This window comes from Amblyomma maculatum, chromosome 3, assembly GCF_055883805.1.
Source record: "Amblyomma maculatum isolate TAMU_Amacu chromosome 3, ASM5588380v1, whole genome shotgun sequence".
NCBI classification, from domain to species: domain Eukaryota; kingdom Metazoa; phylum Arthropoda; class Arachnida; order Ixodida; family Ixodidae; genus Amblyomma; species Amblyomma maculatum.
In genome coordinates, this window is record NC_139346.1 from 133,486,541 (window position 1) to 133,509,680 (window position 23,140).

Consider the following 23,140-nt stretch of genomic DNA (forward strand, 5'->3'; position numbering starts at 1 on the left):
CCTAGTAGAACTCAACTACGCCTTCTCTCCGCCTGAGTCTCTTTAGGGCGTTAAACCCCATAACCAAACCAATAAAATGCATAACCGAGTTTATGATTTGTTTTGTTACGAGCCCGTTTGAGCTTTCACGAGGAGGTCCCTATCGCAGCGGGAAGTCGCTTCGGAGCCGCACACGAAAATAAAGCAGAAGATTGTGAATTCCAACACAATGAGCAGGAAACTTTTATTGTCATCACCTGCCTTTCATATAGGAGCTATAAGACAACTTATGCAATGTTAAGGATCTTCATTGCACGCATTTTCGCTTGCAAACACGAAATATAAAAAGAAATTTATTCATTAACATCTGGAAGCTAACAAGTCAGGAAACAAGATTATCGCCCCCTCCCCCCCTCCTCACCGCCATGATTGTCCTCACTTAGATTAAATACCTGTTATTCAAATGCATCTGAAGCATTATTAAAAACGCAGAAGTGTTCTAGAGCAATGAGGGCCCGGCTGGCAAAGAAGCTTGCTGGAATTACTGAGATGTTGTTTTGAACGCACGCAAAAATAATGAAGCCGATACTGGTGCGTAAATAAGCCCAGAATATAATTAAAGGGAGGCAAAAAATATTTCTTTTATTTGAATTTGTTACTTTCTCTTGCTATGTCCATGCTAAAAGTGATACTCGTAAACAGTACTGATGGTTTTCGTCTTTTCATTGCCTCCTCTCTTCTCGTTAGCTGCTCTCCAAAGGATGGCGGCCTTTTCCTAGTTTCTTTCATGATTTACTGATGCGCTCTCTTGACTGGATTCGCTTTGCTCCTCTGAACTGCTATCCTGTGACTGGCCATCCTCCTTAGACTCGCTGTCTTCATCAGATCCGCTCTGATGACTGGATTCGCTTGGCTCCTCTGAATTGCTTCCTTGTGACTGGCTATCCTCCTTAGACGCGCTGTCTTCATCAGACCCGCTCTGCTCACTGGATTCGTTTGGCTCCTCTGAATTGCTTCCTTGTGACTGGCTATCCTCCTTAGACTCGCTGTCATCATTAGATGCGCTCTGTTGACCGGATTCGCTTGGCTCCTCTGAATTGCTTCCTTGTGACTGGCTATCCTCCTTAGACTCACTGTCTTCATCAGATCCGCTCAGCTGACTGGATTCGCTTGGCTCTTCTGAATTGCTTCCTTGTGACTGGCTATCCTCCTTAGACTCGCTGTCTTCATCAGATCCACTCAGCTGACTGGATTCGCTTGGCTCCCCTGAATTGCTTCCTTGTGACTGGCTATCCTCCTTAGACTCGCTGTCTTCATCAGACCCGCTCTGCTCACTGGATTCGTTTGGCTCCTCTGAATTGCTTCCTTGTGACTGGCTATCCTCCTTAGACTCGCTGTCATCATTAGATGCGCTCTGCTGACTGGATTCGTTTGGCTCCTCTGAATTGCTTCCTTGTGACTGGCTATCCTCCTTGGAATCGCTGTCTTCATCAGATTCGCTCTGCTGACTGGATTCGTTTGGCTCCTCTGAATTGCTTCCTTGCGACTGGCTATCCTCCTTGGAATCGCTGTCTTCATCAGATCCGCTCTGCTGACTGGATTCGCTTGGCTCTTCTGAATTGCTTCCCTGTGACTGGCTATCCTCCTTGGAATCGCTGTCTTCATCAGATCCGCTCTGCTGACTGGATTCGCTTGGCTCCTCTGAATTGCTTCCCTGTGACTGGCTATCCTCCTTGGAATCGCTGTCTTCATTAGATCCGCTCTGCTGACTGGATTCGCTTGGCTCCTCTGAATTGCTTCCTTGTGACTGGCTATCCTGCTTGGAATCGCTGTCTTCATCAGATCCGCTCTGCTGACTGGATTCGCTTGGCTCCTCTGAATTGCTTCCTTGTGACTGGCTATCCTGCTTGGAATCGCTGTCTTCATCAGATGCGCTCTGCTGACTGGATTCGCTTGGCTCCTCTGAATTGCTTCCTTGTGACTGGCTATCCTCCTTGGAATCGCTGTCTTCATCAGATCCGCTCTGCTGACTGGATTCGCTTGGCTCCTCTGAATTGCTTCCTTGTGACTGGCTATCCTCCTTGGAATCGCTGTCTTCATCAGATCCGCTCTGCTGACTGGATTCGCTTGGCTCCTCTTTATTGCTTCCTTGTGACTGGCTATCCTCCTTGGAATCGCTGTCTTCATCAGATCCGCTCTGCTGGCTGGATTCGCTTGGCTCCTCTGAACTGCTTCCTTGTGACTGGCTATCCTCCTTGGAATCGCTGTCTTCATCAGATCCGCTCTGCTGGCTGGATTCGCTTGGCTCCTCTGAACTGCTTCCTTGTGACTGGTTATCCTCCTTGGAATCGCTGTCTTCATCAGATGCGCTCTGCTGACTGGATTCGCTTGGCTCCTCTGAACTGCTTCCTTGTGACTGGCTATCCTCCTTGGAATCGCTGTCTTCATTAGATCCGCTCTGCTGACTAGATTCGCTTGGCTCCTCTGAACTGCTTCCTTGCGACTGGCTACCCTCCTTGGAATCGCTGCCTTCATCAGATCCGCTCTGCTGACTGGATTCGCTTGGCTCCTCTGAACTGCTTCCTTGCGACTGGCTATCCTCCTTGGAATCGCTGCCTTCATCAGATCCGCTCTGCTGACTGGATTCGCTTGGCTCCTCTGAATTGCTTCCTTGCGACTGGCTACCCTCCTTGGAATCGCTGCCTTCATCAGATCCGCTCTGCTGACTGGATTCGCTTGGCTCCTCTGAATTGCTTCCTTGTGACTGGCAACCCTCCTTGGAATCGCTGCCTTCATCAGATCCACTCTGCTGACTGGATTCGCTTGGCTCCTCTGAATTGCTTCCTTGTGACTGGCTACCCTCCTTGGAATCGCTGCCTTCATCAGACCCGCTCTGCTGACTGGATTCGCTTGGCTCCTCTGAATTGCTTCCTTGTGACTGGCTATCCTCCTTGGAATCGCTGCCTTCGTCAGACCCGCTCTGCTGACTGGATTCGCTTGGCTCCTCTGAATTGCTTCCTTGTGACTGGCTATCCTCCTTGGAATCGCTGTCTTCGTCAGACCCGCTCTGCTGGCTGGATTCGCTTGGCTCCTCTGAATTGCTTCCTTGTGACTGGCTATCCTCCTTGGAATCGCTGTCTTCGTCAGACCCGCTCTGCTGACTGGATTCGCTTGGCTCCTCTGAATTGCTTCCTTGTGACTGGCTATCCTCCTTGGAATCGCTGTCTTCGTCAGACCCGCTCTGCTGACTGGATTCGCTTGGCTCCTCTGAATTGCTTCCTTGTGACTGACTATCCTCCTTGGAATCGCTGTCTTCGTCAGACCCGCTCTGCTGACTGGATTCGCTTGGCTCCTCTGAATTGCTTCCTTGTGACTGGCTATCCTCCTTGGAATCGCTGTCTTCGTCAGACCCGCTCTGCTGACTGGATTCGCTTGGCTCCTCTGAATTGCTTCCTTGTGACTGGCTATCCTCCTTGGAATCGCTGTCTTCGTCAGACCCGCTCTGCTGACTGGATTCGCTTGGCTCCTCTGAATTGCTTCCTTGTGACTGGCTATCCTCCTTGGAATCGCTGTCTTCGTCAGACCCGCTCTGCTGACTGGATTCGCTTGGCTCCTCTGAATTGCTTCCTTGTGACTGGCTATCCTCCTTGGAATCGCTGTCTTCGTCAGACCCGCTCTGCTGACTGGATTCGCTTGGCTCCTCTGAATTGCTTCCTTGTGACTGGCTATCCTCCTTGGAATCGCTGTCTTCATCAGATCCGCTCTGCTGACTGGATTCGCTTGGCTCCTCTGAATTGCTTCCCTGTGACTGGCTATCCTCCTTGGAATCGCTGTCTTCATTAGATCCGCTCTGCTGACTGGATTCGCTTGGCTCCTCTGAATTGCTTCCTTGTGACTGGCTATCCTGCTTGGAATCGCTGTCTTCATCAGATCCGCTCTGCTGACTGGATTCGCTTGGCTCCTCTGAATTGCTTCCTTGTGACTGGCTATCCTGCTTGGAATCGCTGTCTTCATCAGATGCGCTCTGCTGACTGGATTCGCTTGGCTCCTCTGAATTGCTTCCTTGTGACTGGCTATCCTCCTTGGAATCGCTGTCTTCATCAGATCCGCTCTGCTGACTGGATTCGCTTGGCTCCTCTGAATTGCTTCCTTGCGACTGGCTACCCTCCTTGGAATCGCTGCCTTCATCAGATCCGCTCTGCTGACTGGATTCGCTTGGCTCCTCTGAATTGCTTCCTTGTGACTGGCTACCCTCCTTGGAATCGCTGCCTTCATCAGATCCGCTCTGCTGACTGGATTCGCTTGGCTCCTCTGAATTGCTTCCTTGTGACTGGCTACCCTCCTTGGAATCGCTGCCTTCATCAGACCCGCTCTGCTGACTGGATTCGCTTGGCTCCTCTGAATTGCTTCCTTGTGACTGGCTATCCTCCTTGGAATCGCTGCCTTCGTCAGACCCGCTCTGCTGACTGGATTCGCTTGGCTCCTCTGAATTGCTTCCTTGTGACTGGCTATCCTCCTTGGAATCGCTGTCTTCGTCAGACCCGCTCTGCTGGCTGGATTCGCTTGGCTCCTCTGAATTGCTTCCTTGTGACTGGCTATCCTCCTTGGAATCGCTGCCTTCGTCAGACCCGCTCTGCTGACTGGATTCGCTTGGCTCCTCTGAATTGCTTCCTTGTGACTGGCTATCCTCCTTGGAATCGCTGTCTTCGTCAGACCCGCTCTGCTGGCTGGATTCGCTTGGCTCCTCTGAATTGCTTCCTTGTGACTGGCTATCCTCCTTAGACTCGCTGTCATCATTAGATGCGCTCTGCTGACTGGATTCGTTTGGCTCCTCTGAATTGCTTCCTTGTGACTGGCTATCCTCCTTGGAATCGCTGTCTTCATCAGATTCGCTCTGCTGACTGGATTCGTTTGGCTCCTCTGAATTGCTTCCTTGCGACTGGCTATCCTCCTTGGAATCGCTGTCTTCGTCAGACCCGCTCTGCTGACTGGATTCGCTTGGCTCCTCTGAATTGCTTCCTTGTGACTGGCTATCCTCCTTGGAATCGCTGTCTTCGTCAGACCCGCTCTGCTGACTGGATTCGCTTGGCTCCTCTGAATTGCTTCCTTGTGACTGGCTATCCTCCTTGGAATCGCTGTCTTCGTCAGATGCGCTCTGCTGACTGGATTCGCTTGGCTCCTCTGAATTGCTTTCTTGTGACTGGCTATCCTCCTTGGAATCGCTGCCTTCATTAGATCCGCTCTGCTGACTGGATTCGCTTGGCTCCTCTGAATTGCTTCCTTGCGACTGGCTGTCCTCCTTAGACTCGCTGCCTTCATTAGATGCGCTCTGCTGACTGGATTCGCTTGGCTCCTCTGAACTGCTTCCTTGTGACTGGCTATCCTCCTTAGACTCGCTGCCTTCATCAGATGCGCTCTGCTGACTGGATTCGCTTGGCTCCTCTGAATTGCTTCCTTGTGACTGGCTACCCTCCTTAGACTCGCTGCCTTCATCAGATCCGCTCTGCTGACTGGATTCGCTTGGCTCCTCTGAATTGCTTCCTTGTGACTGGCTATCATCCTTAGACTCGCTCTCTTGATTAGATGCGCTCTGCTGACTGGATTTGTTTGGCTCCTCTGAATGGCTTGCTTGTTGCTGTCTGTCCTCCTGAGACACTCTGTCTTCATTTCCAAGCCCTCCATCATGGGCAGTGGATTTAATTGGTGCTGCGCAGGTAATGCTGGTGAGAAAATGAAGGTAACGAATTAGCGCTGTATGGTGAGAATACAAAAACGTATTTTGGTTTTCAGAAAGGTGATATCTCGTATTTGAATTGTGTGGGGCTCGGAAATACGGTAGCTAGATGTCCTAATGATTAAGCACAGGAAGGTTTCCCTCTGTGCACTCTCTTTTGTACAAGTTAATGTAATCTCAAGATGATGTCGTAATAGATTTGAAATACGTCTCGCAGAACCATCTATGAAAATAACTTTTCTCTTTATTTGCCACAAATATAAACGGTGTTTTAGGTTTGGAGTGGATATTACACAACTACGTATCTTATAACTCATTGTGAAGGCTAGCTTTTGCATTTCGCACAGGAGATTGTTATAGACGAACGCCGTGTTTACAAACAAAGGGGGCGCTCGCGGCGTTATAGCCGACTGGGGGTGAAAAATAGGGTTAGCGCTCATAGGAATGCATGGAACCGAAGTATTTCAAAGCAGTTTTCTCATTTCACGGGGCACCTCTGATGTCGTTATTCGGTACAAAGCAACTATGAACATCCTAGAATAGATCGTCAAAATGTGAAATCTTATTACCGAGACGATTTTTTTTAAAACACCGCAAAACATCTTGGGGTGCTAGCTGGGAGGGGGACCCGTAGAAATACATGTAAACACAAGCTTACCGGAACATTTTTCTCATTTCGCAGGGCATCAGAAGTGGTGGCTGGTCGTTAAACGTTGACCAGCTTTTTGAAGAAGTGTGTGATAAAGTATGGTGCGTCATTACGGAGGCAGTCTAATTTTAAAACTCCCCGAATAACCTGTTTTATGAATCCAGACACCGCCAAAAGGCAAGCTGGGTGTAGCGAATCGCGCAGTTTTCCTTACAGTCTGATATGCTGCCGCATGGGGTAAATAAGCTTGAGAACAATGTCGCTCCAGTGATACGTCCTAGACAGAATTACATTTAAAAAGCAGTTGTCAAACGCCATAGGACGATATGAACCGAACGAGATTTGCGCTTTGCAGCAGACGACAGCGTAGCTGGCGATACCCACCGCGGTCGCCTCCAGCTCGGGAGCGTCTGCTAGAGACAGCGGGTTGTGCATGCATGGTCGTCTGCAACTGTGCGCGGTCCATTTATCGTGCTGTGAGCGGTCCCGCAAGTCGTCAGACTTGCATTACATGCAAAATAATGTAGTGTGTCATGCAACATGACGTCAGGGCGTCGTACAAGACGTTCACCAAAAAATGAGAAGTGTTCAACACTGCTGAACCGAGCAAAATGTTGCGGTAAGTTGTGTTTACATGAATTTCTATGGGTCGCCCTCTCAACTCGCACCCCGATGCGTTTAGCGGTATTTTAAAAATACTTCGCCTCGGTAATAAGATTTCACACTTCCATGAGCTATTCCAGGGCGTTCATGGTTGCTCGGTACCGAATAACGACATCATAGATCACCCGTGAAATGAGAAAACTGCTTTGGAATATTTCGGTTCCATGTATTCCTATGAGCTCTAAGCCTATTTTTCACCCCAGTCGGACCACGGTGGCGATAGAAGCGCCACCGCATCGTGCTTACGTCAGAGATCGGTGTTGGTCTATAGGCACATACTTCATGAGCTGACGTTTAAGAATAATTAGTAATATCTGAATTTATAACAGCTTCTTTTATGGAAATGGGTGGCCTTTCCAGCTAGTATACAGGGCTACAGATAGCAGCCGAGTGGAAGTTGTCCCATGAAACCTGAGCCAAAGATCATTTGTGATTTAGTTCTGGTTAAGCCTAGTTTGACTGCGAAAGCAACGGCTTAATCTTCTTCTGCCTGCTACATTATTCCCCTATCACACCCTATCAGTGTAAGGTGGTACATTATTGGGGACACTTAAAGGGCAACTCCGGAGGTTTTTTGACATTCGAATATTCTAGTAAAATTTTTACCGTTGGTTCTCCTCTCCTTCCTAACGCATTCTACAAAATTTGGGCGCCGTACTATCGTCCGTTCGCGTGCAACACGACTTTAAAAATGCAGTTTTCATGGCTTAAGTTGAGACTATTTCTGTGGGCAATGCTGAGTTTCTGATGTCACAAACAGTATACCGGCGTTACTGTCCACTTCCCGCGTGATTATGAAATTGTGAGACTTATATTGAACTACCTCAGACATTTTATGCAGTGCGTCATGATTTCCATACTTTATTTTCACCATCCGACGCAGGTACGAGTGCTTTTCTAACACTGAGTGTGACGTCACCATTTCGTCAACTGGGACGTTGTTTTCTGGCCTTGAAAGCAGTTTCGGTTTCGATTTGCTGTTTTTCCTTTTTAAAAATACTTTCAATTGGAATTTCGAAAAACGTTTTTTGTGCTGGAGTCAGGACGTGCCGAGGAATGTAATTCAACCAAAACATAAAATAATGAAAAAACCACCGGAGTTGCCCTTTAAGCTCAACCTGTAAGGGTATGACGCGAGAGCGTAAGCTACCAGCACATATATAAAGTTATGCTTCAGCAAAGTCGCGTGATGGTAGGGGTAATGAGAATGCAAATGGTTCTGGCAGGCTGATTCTGGCATCAACCTCTCATATGAAAGGTGAGACCAGAGTTGGCAGCTCCTGCTTTGTGAAACTGGTATAACATGAATTAAAATGTCATGGTAGGCTGATTTTGTATGAGGGCACTGTAGCTACGCCTCTTCACGGCATAGCTGCGGCAACCAGAGGTCTCGCTATGACTGTAGTGGTATTGCTTTCGGAATAAATTTTCAATACTGACACCTCGGACTTAGTTGAACTGGATGTGGGACTTTTGTACTAGCGCAGTAAACGCAGGTTAATACTTATAGCCCCCTAACTAAATAATTACGTGTTTAATAGTTCTGCTTTTAAGATATAGGCTCGTGGACCATAATGTGATGCGCGTCGCCAATCTGTAGAGCACCTTCACAATTCACATAATTATTTATTATATGATATGTTTAACGCAGCTCTTTCCATACGCTTTTAGTCATGTCCTCGTTAACGTCCTGGTTATAATAAGGGATACATTCGGCTTGCCGCATAATTACCAGCACGGCCTGAAAGGAATGCTATGCGTGTCAATTTCTTTAAGGCACGACAAATATTAAAATGCAGCATGTAAAAGGTGACGAGAGTGCGGCGCACTAATATGCGACCGAAAAATGATATCCTGCATATACACGGCGAGGTCCATGCGGTGTTCTTTTGCGCTCGACTCCCTTAATAGGCGCGAATATTGAAATCCTATCAAATTAAAAACTGCGATTGGGGAGAAATTTTTCTTGTTGGTGGTGGTAAGAACTTTTATTGCCACGAAATGAAAGGAATTATTTCGGGCTGGGGCGAGTCTAGGGTGGCCTCCAATCGGGAGCGACCTCTTGAGCTCGCGTGACGAGGGCCAGTTGCGTAGTTTTTCTTGGGCTGGCCGACAGCTTGTTGGAACTACAGTGTGTTCTACCTTTGCATGCCATAATTATGCGGAAGAAAAACCCGATAAAGTATTAGTGCCCATTTGAGGGAAATATATATTGAAGTTTTGCCTAACGAAATATATTTTTGACTGGTTTTATTTAAGAATTGAGCATTTAAGCGGTTGCTACGCCCCAATGAAAACCGATGCGATTGTGGCACGAGATATTTCATTTGTCTGAGAAATAAAGAATTCGATTCTTTAAATGATGCATGGTGGTTAGCAGAGGTTGAAGAAGAAAGGCGCTTCTCGTGTTCTTAGCATATGCAATGAATTGTGTTGTGCTTCGTGGCGCATGAGCAACTGCCACATATAATGCCTCAGAACTGCATTCGTCTCCATCGCATATGACAGTAGTGCTGCATAATGCGAGCATGTGAAGGGAACTCCAAAGTTCTGCGAGAGGTTTCCGCCAGCGTTTCGCCGAGCAAGCGACAGGTCAGGTATACCAATGTGGTATGTGTAGAATGAAAACACCTCTACAGGCTGTCGCAGCTAAGATGGATTAAAAATTAAAAAAAAATGCAAAGCAAAGCACTAATGTAACCAAGACAATCGTTTTAAGCGTAACGTGATGTACCGACCGGTATCTAGCTTTCTTCAGTGTACTTAATTGGGTATTAGTAATTGACTTCTTTCCAAATGATTGTATTAAATGCTCCGGCATGAATTGGAAAATACTCCGGCGTGCATGAGAGAGAGAGAGAGAAGATGGTACAAGCTGCGGAAACCCTAGAACAGGCTGCTAGACTGAATGCTAACCTCAATTGAAAGCGTAATAAATGCGATGTTCAATCGGAATATCGTACCACTTTCGCCAGACCATTGGCTTAACCATGAGTAAAATTGCCAAAATACTTTATACGGCACACCAAAACAGAGGTACCCTATGCATTGCCAGTCATAATTAATTTAGTCGAAATTTTCACAACATTTGACAACTCTCTATTGATACTTGGGCGTTCGGGCAATATTTGATGGTTGGTTAAAAATGTAGCCTAATTGTGCATAACCGAAAATAATGGCCGATGCTTTACCTAATATCTAGAAAAAATTAGTGGGTTTGACTAGGGAAACACCTATCTTTAGGAGCGTTAGCCCTTACTACTTACGTCTCTACATTTCATGTCCGTCTGAACGATTCAAGATGGGCGGTGACTATCACCACAGCACATGACGCGACCACCCACAGGTTAGCCAAATAGATAAAATGTGTGACGTCATGACCTCTTCATAACACGGGGCCACTTGCGCACGGCCGTCCGGCCGGGCACTACAGCCAGTTGATCTCTATATACTGTCGTACCGCTATATGTATGCTGTCTGGGCGGCTGCAGAAATTGGTACGCTTAGAGTCGCCATTGGTGTCAGAATTGTGGCATACCTGTGTGATGATGGTGATCGTGGCGAGTGCGCGGGTTACTCGAGAAGAATTGAAGTGCGTCCGCATGCGGGGCGTGCCAGTGCGCGTGAGTTTGTTTGGGAAGAAGCTGTGCTGGTGTGCTGGTGTGTTGTTCTGCAGTCTTCTCCTTGACTGCTGGATCCTGTCTTGTTTGCGAGCCTGACTGTTCTCTCCGGTGAAAATCATTTCACATCGGGGAATTGGCCAGTAGTAATCCGGAATTAGGGTTCATGTACAATTAGGCCTATAATGTCTCTAGCTTCCCCAGGTGGGGGTTCGGCATCCTGGTTTGCCAGTCTGCCGGCCCAAAGCTTGGACTTGGAAACTTTTGGAAGGAATGGAATAAGCATAATACCGGTGGCATTTGTACCAATTGGGGATGGAGCCCTTCAGTTGAAAAATCCAAAAATAATCCAGGAGCAGCTAAAGGCTGTCACCCCCCCCCCCCCCCCCACTACCTAGAAATCTCTGAGGTGCGTCCGTTTGGCAGGAGAGGTATTCTCTGTAAGTCCTCGAATATACAGTGTGTGTCGGACTTGCTTCGATGCACATCGTTTGCATCACTGCCAGTAAAGCATTTTATACCTGAACAACTGGCATGTGCAAAAGGTATTATACGCGGCGTTGATTTGTCGGCTTCTCCGCAAGAAATGATCGATGAATTTAATGAGGCTGGCGTTGGCATCTTATCACTATTCCGTTGCAGCAAGGATGCTGGTGGCTTCAAGGTGCCGACAGAATCTATGATAGCGACGTTTGCCGGGGCTAACTGTCCAACTGAGATTAAGGTATGGCCCATTGTGTACCGTGTAGATCCCCTGCAGCCTCGCCCTTTGCAGTGCAAAAAACTGCTGGCGGTTCGGACACACCAGCAAGGCGTGCAAATCCGCAACACGTTGCAGACTGCGCGGAGACATCCATTCATCTGCCATGTGCACCTCTGCTGTGGTAATTTGCACACTATGTCACGCAGATCACCCTGCTGATGATGATGCATGCCCAATACACGCAGATGAGCAAACTGTTCTCGACATTATCCAGCATAAAAAGTGTTCTAGAGCAGCTGCCTATGCACAGCTAGACCATAGGAGGAATTCGTATGCAGCTTGTGTAAAAACATCAGCTTCGGATGTGGAAACAGGCGTGACAAAGTCGGTTGTCTCAGCTGTAGAGAAATCACTTGAGGGTTTCTTCGAGCGTATGTTAAGCACGTTTTCAGAAGCTGTGTCACAGGTCATAGTTACAAAGATTGGTTCTACCGAAATTGTGGCTTTGCAAGTTGGCAACCCTGGTATAGCTGAATACCATGCTCCTATGGTTGCTAGGGCTTCTGTTGATGGAGATTCTACCCAGACGACACCTACTCCCTTTTCTTCAATGAACGTACAGGGTCAGGGTGCTGTGAATACCCACGTGTCCACCGTTTACCCTTTGGATGTAGAGATGATATATGCATCCCAGAAGCGCCGTGCTTCTTCCTCCCCCTCAAAATCTGCTTATTCTAACACTAAAAGTAAAAAATGTTCTCCTAATCTTCAGAATAACACTGATGTCTTAAAGGAGGCTGTTACAGCTTCCCGAATTCTACAATAATCATGGCGGGGTTAAAAGTACTACAGTGGAATTTTCGTTCAATTGCATCTCTTCATTTCACGATTTACAGAGTCTTATCTCAAATTTCAACCCAGACATAATTTTATTACAAGAAACTTGGCTTTTGCCAGATCGGCCATTTTATCTCAAATATTTTAGGACTTTTAGATCAGATCGCACTAGCGGCCGGGGTGGCGGCTTGCTAACATTAATTTCGTCAAAAAGCATTTCATCGAGCGAATTTGTCACTCAAAATTCTACGGCAAGACTGCGAACTGCTAGCAGTTGATATCGCAATCCGACAGTGTGCTCCTCTCACTATTGCAAATGTCTACTTCCCAACAGGTGTCCGTACAACAGAGCGGCTTTGGAACTGGATATATGTAAATGATGTGCGTTGCTGTAATAGTCTATGCATAATCTACATGCGAGCAGCTTCTAGGTCAGTAATTGATTTAACGTTAGCAGCAAATGGATTAAGGGTCTCATCATGGGCTACGGTGGATTGTGTTACCTCTAGCGACCACTTCCCAGTTACGTTTAATATAGTATCTGCTCCCGTTAGAGTAATTACTTGTGAACAAAAATTTGTCAACCACGAACTGTTTAAAGTTCGTGAATTCCTCTTTTTCCTCCATAGCACCATCTCAGCATTCTGAACTTGCTCAACAAGCAATATCTTCTCTGTTAAATGCCACTGAGCGTTCAGTATTCACTGTGAAATCGTCTGATCCCTAACAAAATGTCGTGCCGATGGTGGAACGAATAATGTGAAAAAGTATTCCGTCGTAGAAAAGCTGCATGAAAGAGCATTTCCCATAACCAGTATCCCCAAAACTGAATAAATTATATATTTTATGCGGCTTCATTAAAAAAAATCTATTCGTTAGCAAAGGATGAGTTCAATGGTAATACGAATATTTAGCTCTCTAATCCATTAATTCGGAAGGCATTATAGGTTCATGGAACGCAACGAAAGTTCATTTCCACCACATGTAACCGAGTCAGAGGTGTTATCACCCAATGAAGCAAAAGATAAACTTGAACAATTTGCGAACGGTCTTGCTATTCGCTTTCAAGCGCAAATGGTGGTTCCGTTACTTCGACCTACGCCACGTGCTGATTTCATTGCAGTTGAGCCATAGGAATTGCATTGTATAGTGGCTGCTCTGAAATCTGCAGCTCCTGGGTGTGACGGTATTACAGTCGCTATGCTGAAGGCTTTAGTGCAAGACCACAACTCGGAAGTGTTGAATATTGTAAAATTTTTCCTGGAAACTGCTTGGTTACCTGAAGACTGGAAAGTTGCTAAATTTATACTAATCCTCAAAGATCTGAAAAAAGGTTTCGATTTGGATAATATTCGGCCGATTTCTCTAGTTTAAAATCTAGTGAAACTTATTGAACGCATAGTTCACCTGCGTCTCACAATGTTATGACCCTGAATGCATTTAGTGATGCACAAATTGGGTTTCGTCAAGGGTGCTGATTTGGACGGCTCATACAGATTTGGAGAGTAGAATTCGTTTTTGGTTTTGTGGGGTTTTAACGTCCCAAAGCGATTCAGACTATGAGAGACGCCGTAGTGGAGGACTCCGGAAATTTCGACCATCCGGGGTTCTTTAACGTGCACTGACATCGCACAGCACACGGGCGCCTTGCTTTTCGCTTCCGCCGAAAAGCGGCCGCCGAGGCCGGGATTCGATCCCGCGTCCTTGGGCGCAGTAGTAGAATTAGGTTAACAATGAAGAAGAAAGACGTTTGGTTGGTTTGGTTTGTGGGGTGTAACATCCCAAAGCTACTAAGGCTATGAGAGAAGCTGTAGTGGAGGACTCCGGAAATTTCGACCACCTGGGGTTCTTTAACGTGCACTGACAACGCACAGCACACGGACGCCACTCCGTTTCGCCTCCATCAAAACGCAGCCGCCGAGGTCGGGTTCGAAAGTGTCGGCATTGGTCACTTTGGATATTGCCAAAGCATATGACAGTGAACAACACTCTATACGGCTGAATAAATTAAACGACATTAGGCCACGTTTTTACATTTTTTGCGGGGCTAAAAGAATTTTTAAGCAATAGGAATTTTTCTGCACTAGAGGTTCTATAACTTCTGAAACTTATTACTAAACTTGAGGCATGCCTCAGGAATCGGTGCTATCTCCATCGCTGTTTAATATATTAATGAGGGATATTCCTATTCATCTAAATATAAAAGTGTACGTGTATGCGGATGATATTGCCTTTTTCTCTTCTGCACAAGATGTTCATTCTTTATACCAGTTATTGCAAGCCTACTTGAATGCCCTTGAAGTTTGGCTGGGTAAAGTCAAATAATTCTTAACGTGAAGAAATCCTCAGTACTCGTTTTGCCACCGGCACACCCTCTTTATATCTCCCTTGCGTATTGCTGTTCACAAATCCCATAGGTTGAATCGTTAAAGTACTTGGGTGTATTATACTATTCCCAATTCGACTGGGGGCCTCATATCAAAAGTAATAGCCTGAAAGGTGAGCGAGCCCCTGGTCGCCTGAATCGAATTAGCCATAAGAAATTCGGTATGCGTAGAGATACATTTTGTTTCTCTACAAAACTTATTTGAGACCCATTCTGAAGTTCGACTGTGTTCTTTTCTCAGGCAGTCCTAAATACAAACTACGACCGTTGCTGCTACTGGAGAGGCGCGCTTTACGACTATGTTTGGGGTTGCCAAAATCAGGTTTAAATGCAGTCCTCTATTTAGAGGCCCGTGTACGTGACTTGATTTCTCGATTTGAGCTCCTCACTGTGCGAACCTTTTTACGAGCACTGGAATTTCTGTCTGGAGTGGCTTCTCCCATTTTTATTACACAACAAGCTCACTTTCTAGATTATCATTGGCCGCAATATAAGCAACCACAATTTGTATTTACTTAGTCCTTGCTGTCCAAATTGCAGTTTCGCTTATGTCAGTAAAACGTGCTGGCAATGTTCAAGCTGCTTCTGCACTGTGCTTTGACCAGTCGTTGACATGCAATGCAAAACACTTGACTACCACTGTAATAAATTGGAACCTTGAAGATTATCTATTACAGTATTCACGACACGTAGCTATTTTCACAGATGCCTCACAACGGAATGAAAAAGCAGCAATAGGGATTCATTCCCCCACACTTGATTGGAGTTTTTCTGTACGGATCCCTGATTATACATCAATATTGACTGCTGAATTGCTCTCAATTGGTTTGGCCCTTCAAAAAAGTTTTCGGTGACGTTACTCACGTAATCATACTCTCTAATTGCCTGTCAGTCTTAGCAGCATTAGAAAGCCCGAAAATGCGTCTTTTGAAACAAACCTGATGTTTTTCCTTCCGTTATATTTACAGAAAGGACGTTTTCTGTAAGTTCCGGGTCACTTTGGAATCGCTTCTAATATAATGGCGGATTATTAACCAAATTCAGCTCTCAATGGGCCTGTTGCCGATGTTGTACCCAATTTTATTTTGCTAAATATATCCCGTTTTGAACGGTTTTAAACATTAACCTCCTTGAACCATGAGCCACTCCTTGCGACTAAGGATTTTAACCATTTAAATTTCCATTGAAATGTCCGATGTTGTACCGAGAGGCAATGTGAGGTCTCCATGACGCTCATGCGTTGTAGAATTCCTTCCCTCAATTTTTATTTACGTCGCTCTGGATTCACGCTGTTGAATCTTTGTGCGGCATGTGATGACGTGGAAACAATTGAACATTACATCCTCTCCTGCCGCAGGTATGCTACTCAGAGAAGAAAGTATTTAGAAATGCTTCTTGCTCGCCTAGGATTGCCATTTACAATTCCTGTCCTCCTCTCCTTTTGTGCAACCGTCAAGAGTATGCCTTAAATCTGGTGTGTAAGTTACTTCATAATTATAATATTGCTACTGGAAGATTTGTGTGTTTGCGTTGATCTGTCTTAATTGTACTTTTTTCTTTTTAATATTATTTTCATTATTTTACTATTTTAATCCTTCTTGCATTGTTTTCTATTACTATCGCTCGGAATTTCAAATTATTTCAGCGACACAAACTCTATCATACAGTCAAATCGACATTATCAATTATATGGATACGCGGCAAGGTTAGTGCACGAAGGTTAGTCCAGGCTGACGCAGCACACAAAACACAGAACCACAACAGCGTTAACGTTCTTCTAGCACTAAACGTTGCTACCATTTGTCTTCTGTGTCACTGTTTCTGATCGTTGTCTTCTTTAGCGTCCAGCGATGCAGGGCATATATGTCACATTACCCCCCCTCCCCTCCCCCACGAAAAGCACAGTCCCAGTGCGCACTAGGACGAACTACTGCAGGGGTAGTACGGCTTCATTCTGGCGACATGAACAATCTCTGTGCGTGGCATAGAGGACTGTCGCGGCGGATGTACAGGGGCGACCTCGTATGTCACAGGGGCGACTGGCCGTAAAACACGGTAGGGTCCTGCGTAGCGTGGCAAGAGCTTCTCACACAGCCCAACTTTACGAGCGGGAGTCCAGAGCAAGACGAGAGAGCCCGGAGAGTAGTGGACATCCCGGTGGCGAGAATCAATTTTGGGAGGAGGCCAGTCGTCGGCGAGCAATAACACGGGCTGCGTCAGCTCGGGAGATGGCGCCACGAACGTAGCAACTGGCGTTAGCGGTGGGAGGCAATACGCTGTCAAATGGAAGAGGAGGGTCGCGGCCGTATAGAAGATAAAACGGTGAGTAGCCCATTGTGTCGTGACGAGAGGAATTGTACGCGAACGTTACAAACGGCAGTGTGATATCCCAGTCACGGTGATCATCCGAGACATACATTGACAGCATGTCCGTGAGCGTGCGATTGAGGCGTTCGGTGAGGCCGTTCGTTTGTGGATGGTAAGCGGTGGTAAAATAGTGCTTAATGGAGCAGTACCGAAGAATTTTGTCGACTACTCGAGCGAGAAAGCAACGGCCACGGTCAGTGAGCAGCTGGCGTGGAGCACCATGGAGCAGGATGACGTCGTGGAGAAGAAACGCAGCCACATCAGTTGCACAGCTGGTGGGTATCGCTCGTAATTGCTCCTTTACGGTCTTGTCTCCTCTGGAGAAAAGATGTTCCGTTTGTTTGGTTCCCCAAATACGTGTCCTCCTTCCGCCAACTGAGATTCTTCAGAACCCCTGTCACTATTTTTGCTCCAATTTAGATCCTGCGTTTTCCATCGGGGTTCATCCCTATGACGGCAAGCAGCATGTGCATGGACACGGTGCTCGTCTAGCTTGAGGATGACGTCCAACATATTGATACGTGGCAAGGTTAGTGCACGAAGGTTAGTCCAGGTTGACGCAGCACACAAAGCACAGAATCACAACAGCGTTAACCTTCTTCTAGCACTAAACGTTTCTACCACTTTGTCGTCTTCTGTGTCACCGTTTCTGATCGTTGTCTTCTTTAGCGTCCAGCGATGCAGGACATATATGTCACAATATTATGACACCTACAACGAATTCTGGCCAATCCCCCACTGTGGGTATGTGCCATTATAACGAGGGAGAAGAAGAAGAAGAAGAAGAAGAAGAAGAAGAAGAAGAAGAAGAAGAAGAAGAAGAAGAAGAAGAAGAAGAAGAAGAAGAAGAAGAAGAAGAAGAGGAGGAGGAAGGGGGCAAGAGAACGCGACGGACGTTCCTGAGCGTCGCTGACGCGTGATTCCGTTTCCTCAACGGTTGGGTCCTCTGAGCAGCGTCACCTGGTGACAGATAACGGAAATATTGTAAAAATGAATAAAAGTGGCTTTAAAGGATGCCGAACTCGTTGCTTCAGTGGCGCAATGGGTTGACACTACTTACCTCAGCGCTAAGCGCGTAAAACGGATGTTCGAACCCTGTATTAATAATGTTTTCTCTTTTTTTTAGTTTTGTTTTTACTGCAGCATTATAAAAAACTACCAAGCTCATTCCTGGGGAGTGTTCCCCTTTAGGTTACAATAAGTAGTGTTTTTATTTCTTAATAGCAGCAAAATTAGCTGTGGACAGAGCCACGAGGTGATGGCATGACAATGGTGACACTAATCAATTAACCTTCACTGTAATCATTTCCTGCCTTCAGTCAGTGTATGTTACCTTTAGGTTGCGTTCAGAGACACCTTTTGGTAACTATCGCCATTTAACCCGCTCAGAGGCAATCACTGAGGAGAAAGAAGTTGCGGGACCCAACCGTTGAGGAGACGGAATTACGCGTCGCTGACGATTGAGTTCATCATCGTCCTGGGCCTGGTGCAAAAGGCCGGCTCGCCAGCACCTGTCGAGCACCTGGTCCGAGGTCTGGTGCCGCACAGCACGTCGCCAGCCTATGAACAACTCCCGGAGGCAGCTCGACTGCTCCATCGTGCCTGCCCGCCGCACTGGTGCCGTTGCAGTATCCGGGCGTGACCCACAGCAATATGCCGGACTGCGACGCAGACGCCGGACGCAAACACTGGAGGGTGGCCTGCCGCGCTACCGAGTACTCGGACGCCTGGGCGTGAACAGGGCCCGCATCACAACCCGGCCGCCGGTCTCTCCTGAACCGGACTTCGAGCATCATAGGACTCGCCTCAACAGGACTCCGAGCATCATCGGGCTCTCCTGCAACGACGTCGAGTCAACGAGAAGACTGAACGGAAGTAGGACGTTTTTTAGACATGTTCCATTAGGTATTAAGCTAGGCTGTATGCATGTGTGTTGCCCGTCATACGTTACTGATCAAGAAAAGAAAAGCTTCCGTGTGTCTGTGAACCTGACCTATTACCTGACCAGAGCTCCTGAACGGACCTGGGCCCATAACATAACATCAGAGTTTGGCGAGCCTGCCAGGATTCCTAGAATTTATTGGATTCGAAGAATTAATCGATCAGAGAGAGGGCAGAGTATCGAGGACGGGTTAACGCGCACTGCTACACTTGAGCGAAGATGGATCTTGAACGTCTAGCCGCGCTCGGAGCGCAGCTCGGTTTCTTCGGTGCCTAGTTGCAGGACTGGATAAAGAACGCACGGAGCAAAGGGGCGAACGCGCTGCTGAAAGAGAACAAAGTCGTCTAGCTGCAGGAGCAACGCGACAGAGGTTATCGAGCCCGTAGTGTCAGCGCCACAGGTACAGCTTCTCAACCTTCAAAAACTGCTCTCCCTATTCGACGAGTGACGGGATGACCTGCATGCCTATTTGCAACGGTTTGAGCGTGTGGCAGTGGGACAGGACTGGCCTCAAGATAAATAGGCTATGGTCGTAAGCATGTGCCTAACTGGGGAAGCCTTGATCGTGATCGGCAGGATGTCAGCCGTAGATTCCTTAGACTACCAAATGGTCAAAAGGCTCTTCTGCAGCGTTTGAAATTCACTGCTCAAGATTACCATGACAATTTTCGAAAGGCTCGAGCAGAAGATGGCGAGACGGGAAAGCAGTTAGCCGCCAGGCTTTCGGGTTACTTCGACCATTGGATCGAAATGGCGAATGTTCCCAAGACATTTGAAGATCTGCGTGACCATGTGATCTGTGTGCAGTTCCTGCGGTGTTGCTACCCGAAGTTCGCTGTGTTTTTGAAAGAACGGGAGTACAAGACACTCGACGTAATGGCAGACGTCGAGTGTCTATCTTACTATCTACTATCTTAACAAACATTGTTTAGTAAGATAGTAACCATTTGATATCAAAAGAACACTTAAAAGACTGGCTTCCTTAATAAACAAAAATGTGAAAAAAAAACCAAGTGCTTCTTCACATAATAGCAACATTGTATAAAATGGGGTGTATTCGCTTAAATAAACCTAATAATTTTTCTTTTCCTTACTTCGTGTTTTGTGCAAAGGAATCAAATGTGGTATACTGTGGGCTTTACAGCACATATTTAATATTTGCCCTTTTTATTTTGTTATTGAAAAGTTGCATGTAATATGTGTCACACCTGAACATACACGGCATAAAATTACTTGAATAAAACGTTCCGGATGTGTGCATATGATTTCCATTCTTCTAAGATAGCCTTTCCCGAATGCAGTTGTTGTTTACCTTTCCAAGGATCATGCCACGAAGTTCTCTTAGCTGTATACTAACTTCGAGTAATTCCTTTGTGGCGTCTTAACTTGTTTCATTTTTGTACTTCTTATTAGTGCAGCACAAAGTTTGCTTTCTCGTGTTTGCCCTCACCCGAGCGTGATACACGAAACTCATTCCCAGAAAAACAACAAATGGTCGGGTGCATTAAATTTATTATTGTTTCAAATTATACTTAGAGAACTAGGATAAAACCCTGCAGGGGCTGCGCAGTGGTTGGGCGCTCGAATACTGTTCCCAAGGATGCGGGATCGAATCCCTGCCTCGGCGGCCGCTTTTCTGTGGGGGCGAAAAGCCAGGCGCCCGTGTGCTGCGAAATGTAAGTGCACGTTAAAAAACCCCAGGTGGTCAAAATTTTCGGAGTCCTTCACTGCGGCGTCTCTCATAGCCTGAGTCGCTTTGGGACGTTAAACCGAACAAACCAAACTAAAGCAAGGATCAAACTTCACAACTGCTAATAAATTGTTAAATTTTAGGTTGCCACTTCAGGCGAGAACGGACCTGGACCAAATATTCTGTGGACTGAGTCTTCGATGATCATCTGAGGCAGAGAAAGCGAAGCTGCAGCTTTGCAAAGAATGCAAACTTGAAGAAGCACTTACACTTTGCCTCACAATACATTATATTGCCGCAACATCATTCGTGTTTATTTGTTCTTTTTCGACAGCCGCCGACATGCGGCCTTATTACTGTGATTCTAGCTCGCCGATCAATTCCTGTATTCTTTGTTTATTCATGCTCGTTGTTGCGAGACCAGGCTTTATCATTTCCTTCGTCCCAGAAGGCGCTTTCTATGTGTATCTGGAAAGATTACAGCCACGCACGTGTGCTTATACAAATGTTCCAAGATATATGCTAGTCACCGTTCATGGTTTTATCTAGATCTTTCTTAGCCGCCTTTAAATTAAACATTCACATGTGCGACAGGGCTTCTTAGTTCGACGACCGACGATGTTGCTATCGCCACCGCCGATTCTTGAAGCTCTATTGGGCGCAAGTCAGCCCAATAGAGCTTCATACAAATGCACCGTCACTGTCTTAATTTGTGACTACTGGGCTTGTCACCACTGCATGATAATATCAAGGATCCCACAGACAAAACTATAGAACCAATTTGATCACAAAGCTAGTACCGCGCATGAAATATAACCGCATAAAGAGAAGACGCAGAAAAGCGAAACGTAAATTAAGATGTTTCTGAAGTACTCTAAACAGGTTAGAAACTTCGGAAATTTACTTCCTTTGTACAATTAACATCTTGTCTGGAAACATAAAGAAGCTTTAAAAATGCGTCTTTTCAAACAATTCGCGATTAATATGCTAAAAGAACTGAAATTTGAAAAAATAGGATGATACCTAATGGGAAGCTCCCAGACAACACACCAACTCCCAGGGGCTTCCCGTTTAAATCCCTACCTCCCACATCCTAACAAGGTAATCCGTAGGACGTCCCTGCGGGCTATCTCTGGGCTATTTTCGAACGTCCAAAGAAGGATATTCGTGGGACGTCCCATTTACTTCTTCTTTTATAAGACCATGCTAATACATCCCAGGGCAGTTGTAAGGAATCATGCACCCTGTTGCACGAAAGCGAGTGTACAAGAACCACGAAAATTCGCTTGAAATGCCAAAAACAAAAGGCCTCATCACTCTAACTAGAAATTGGCGCCGTCCCTGCTACGATACTCAGCAGTTGCTAACTAAATTTCAGTTTTGCTTCTTCAGGAGTCTATGGTGGGTGGTTGCCACTGATTGTACATTGTGGTTTTTCAGAGCACGTGAACAGCGAATGTAAGCTCATAACTACATTAGCTGATGCATGAGAATTGGTTCCTTTGGAAAATATATAAAAGGCGGTGACGAAATATGCTGCATTACATGCAGCCTGCCATGATATGAGAGGTAACGTTCAATATGAATCGTGTTCGCAAAAAGGGCATATGCCAATTGCAACAGTTAGACGTGGCGGCAAATTAGCACATGGTGCCTAACTTCTCCGAATAACACAAACCAGCTCTAACTAATGGCTTTATTTTTATTGTCAACAAAGAAATGAAGTGGCTCAAGTAACAGAATGTGGCATGGGACCTTGGTTAACTCTACTGCTAACAGAATATATAACTACCCAAGGGATTATTTTATATAGCTTTGCACATAAGAAGTGTATTGCTTGCACATATCAGGACACCCTTGTGGAGTATATATAGAAGTGCTTGAGATGTGTGGTAATCTCAAAATTGTGAATCCTCTGTTATTTGCAAAATGTGAGTATGCGCATAAGTTCTGTGTGTGTAATTTCTCAAGGATCATAAAATTTCCGCTGTGTTTTTTATGCATAGTAGGCGACACCCCGTTTATAGGCAAATGCAGAAACCAGGTATAGTACAGGTTGTAGCATGCAGTGTTCAACGCCCCCGAATATTGCTTGGCACGTGGGTGTTCATCGATTAAGCGACATTATTTATAGCCAAATATTATTGCATATATTTTGAATCGTTAGTTCAACACAAAACAATTATACAAATTTGGGAATTGTCACCTCCAGCATAGTAGTCTTTCCCGTTGAAATTCAACTCTGCCTCCAATTATTCCCGATCATTCCTGCCCTAACTGTCCCAATACAAATTAAAGATGGCAACTTGAGTCTGCTCATAACACCAACATGAACTGAGATTCATATAATTGCATGCTTCTTCCGAGGCCTCTGCAAGACAGGGCCTAGGGTAACAAGCAAAGAAAAATCTCCTAAACAATGTACCAATAAGCTCCTAAAGTACCCTAAACATGTCCCACCTCGGTATTGCTTAGGACGTCCTGAGGAAATCACTTGTTGTTTCATTTGCGATGTTTTCGAGGTTTTTGTGGGACGTTACGGACTTCCCTAGGATATCCGAATCTCCCAT

The 23,140-nt window shown here is 46.1% G+C and overlaps 1 protein-coding gene and 1 long non-coding RNA gene across 2 annotated transcripts in view; one reads left to right on the top strand and one right to left on the bottom strand.

The window, feature by feature from the left end:
- Nucleotides 1-595: 595 nt before the first annotated feature.
- LOC146196094 (uncharacterized) overlaps nucleotides 596-23,140 on the bottom strand; it is a 29,225-nt gene continuing 6,680 nt past the window's right edge. Inside the window, exon 2 of the mRNA XM_084598095.1 lies at nucleotides 596-5,699. Coding sequence (XP_084454221.1) covers nucleotides 755-5,699 — 4,945 coding nt within the window. The 3' untranslated portion in view covers nucleotides 596-754. The remainder of the gene's footprint in view (nucleotides 5,700-23,140) is intronic.
- LOC146196095 (uncharacterized) lies at nucleotides 9,449-20,867 on the top strand. The gene is made up of 3 exons (XR_014706079.1): nucleotides 9,449-9,635; nucleotides 15,929-16,045; nucleotides 20,714-20,867. It is a non-coding gene; the product is annotated as an uncharacterized LOC146196095 (long non-coding RNA).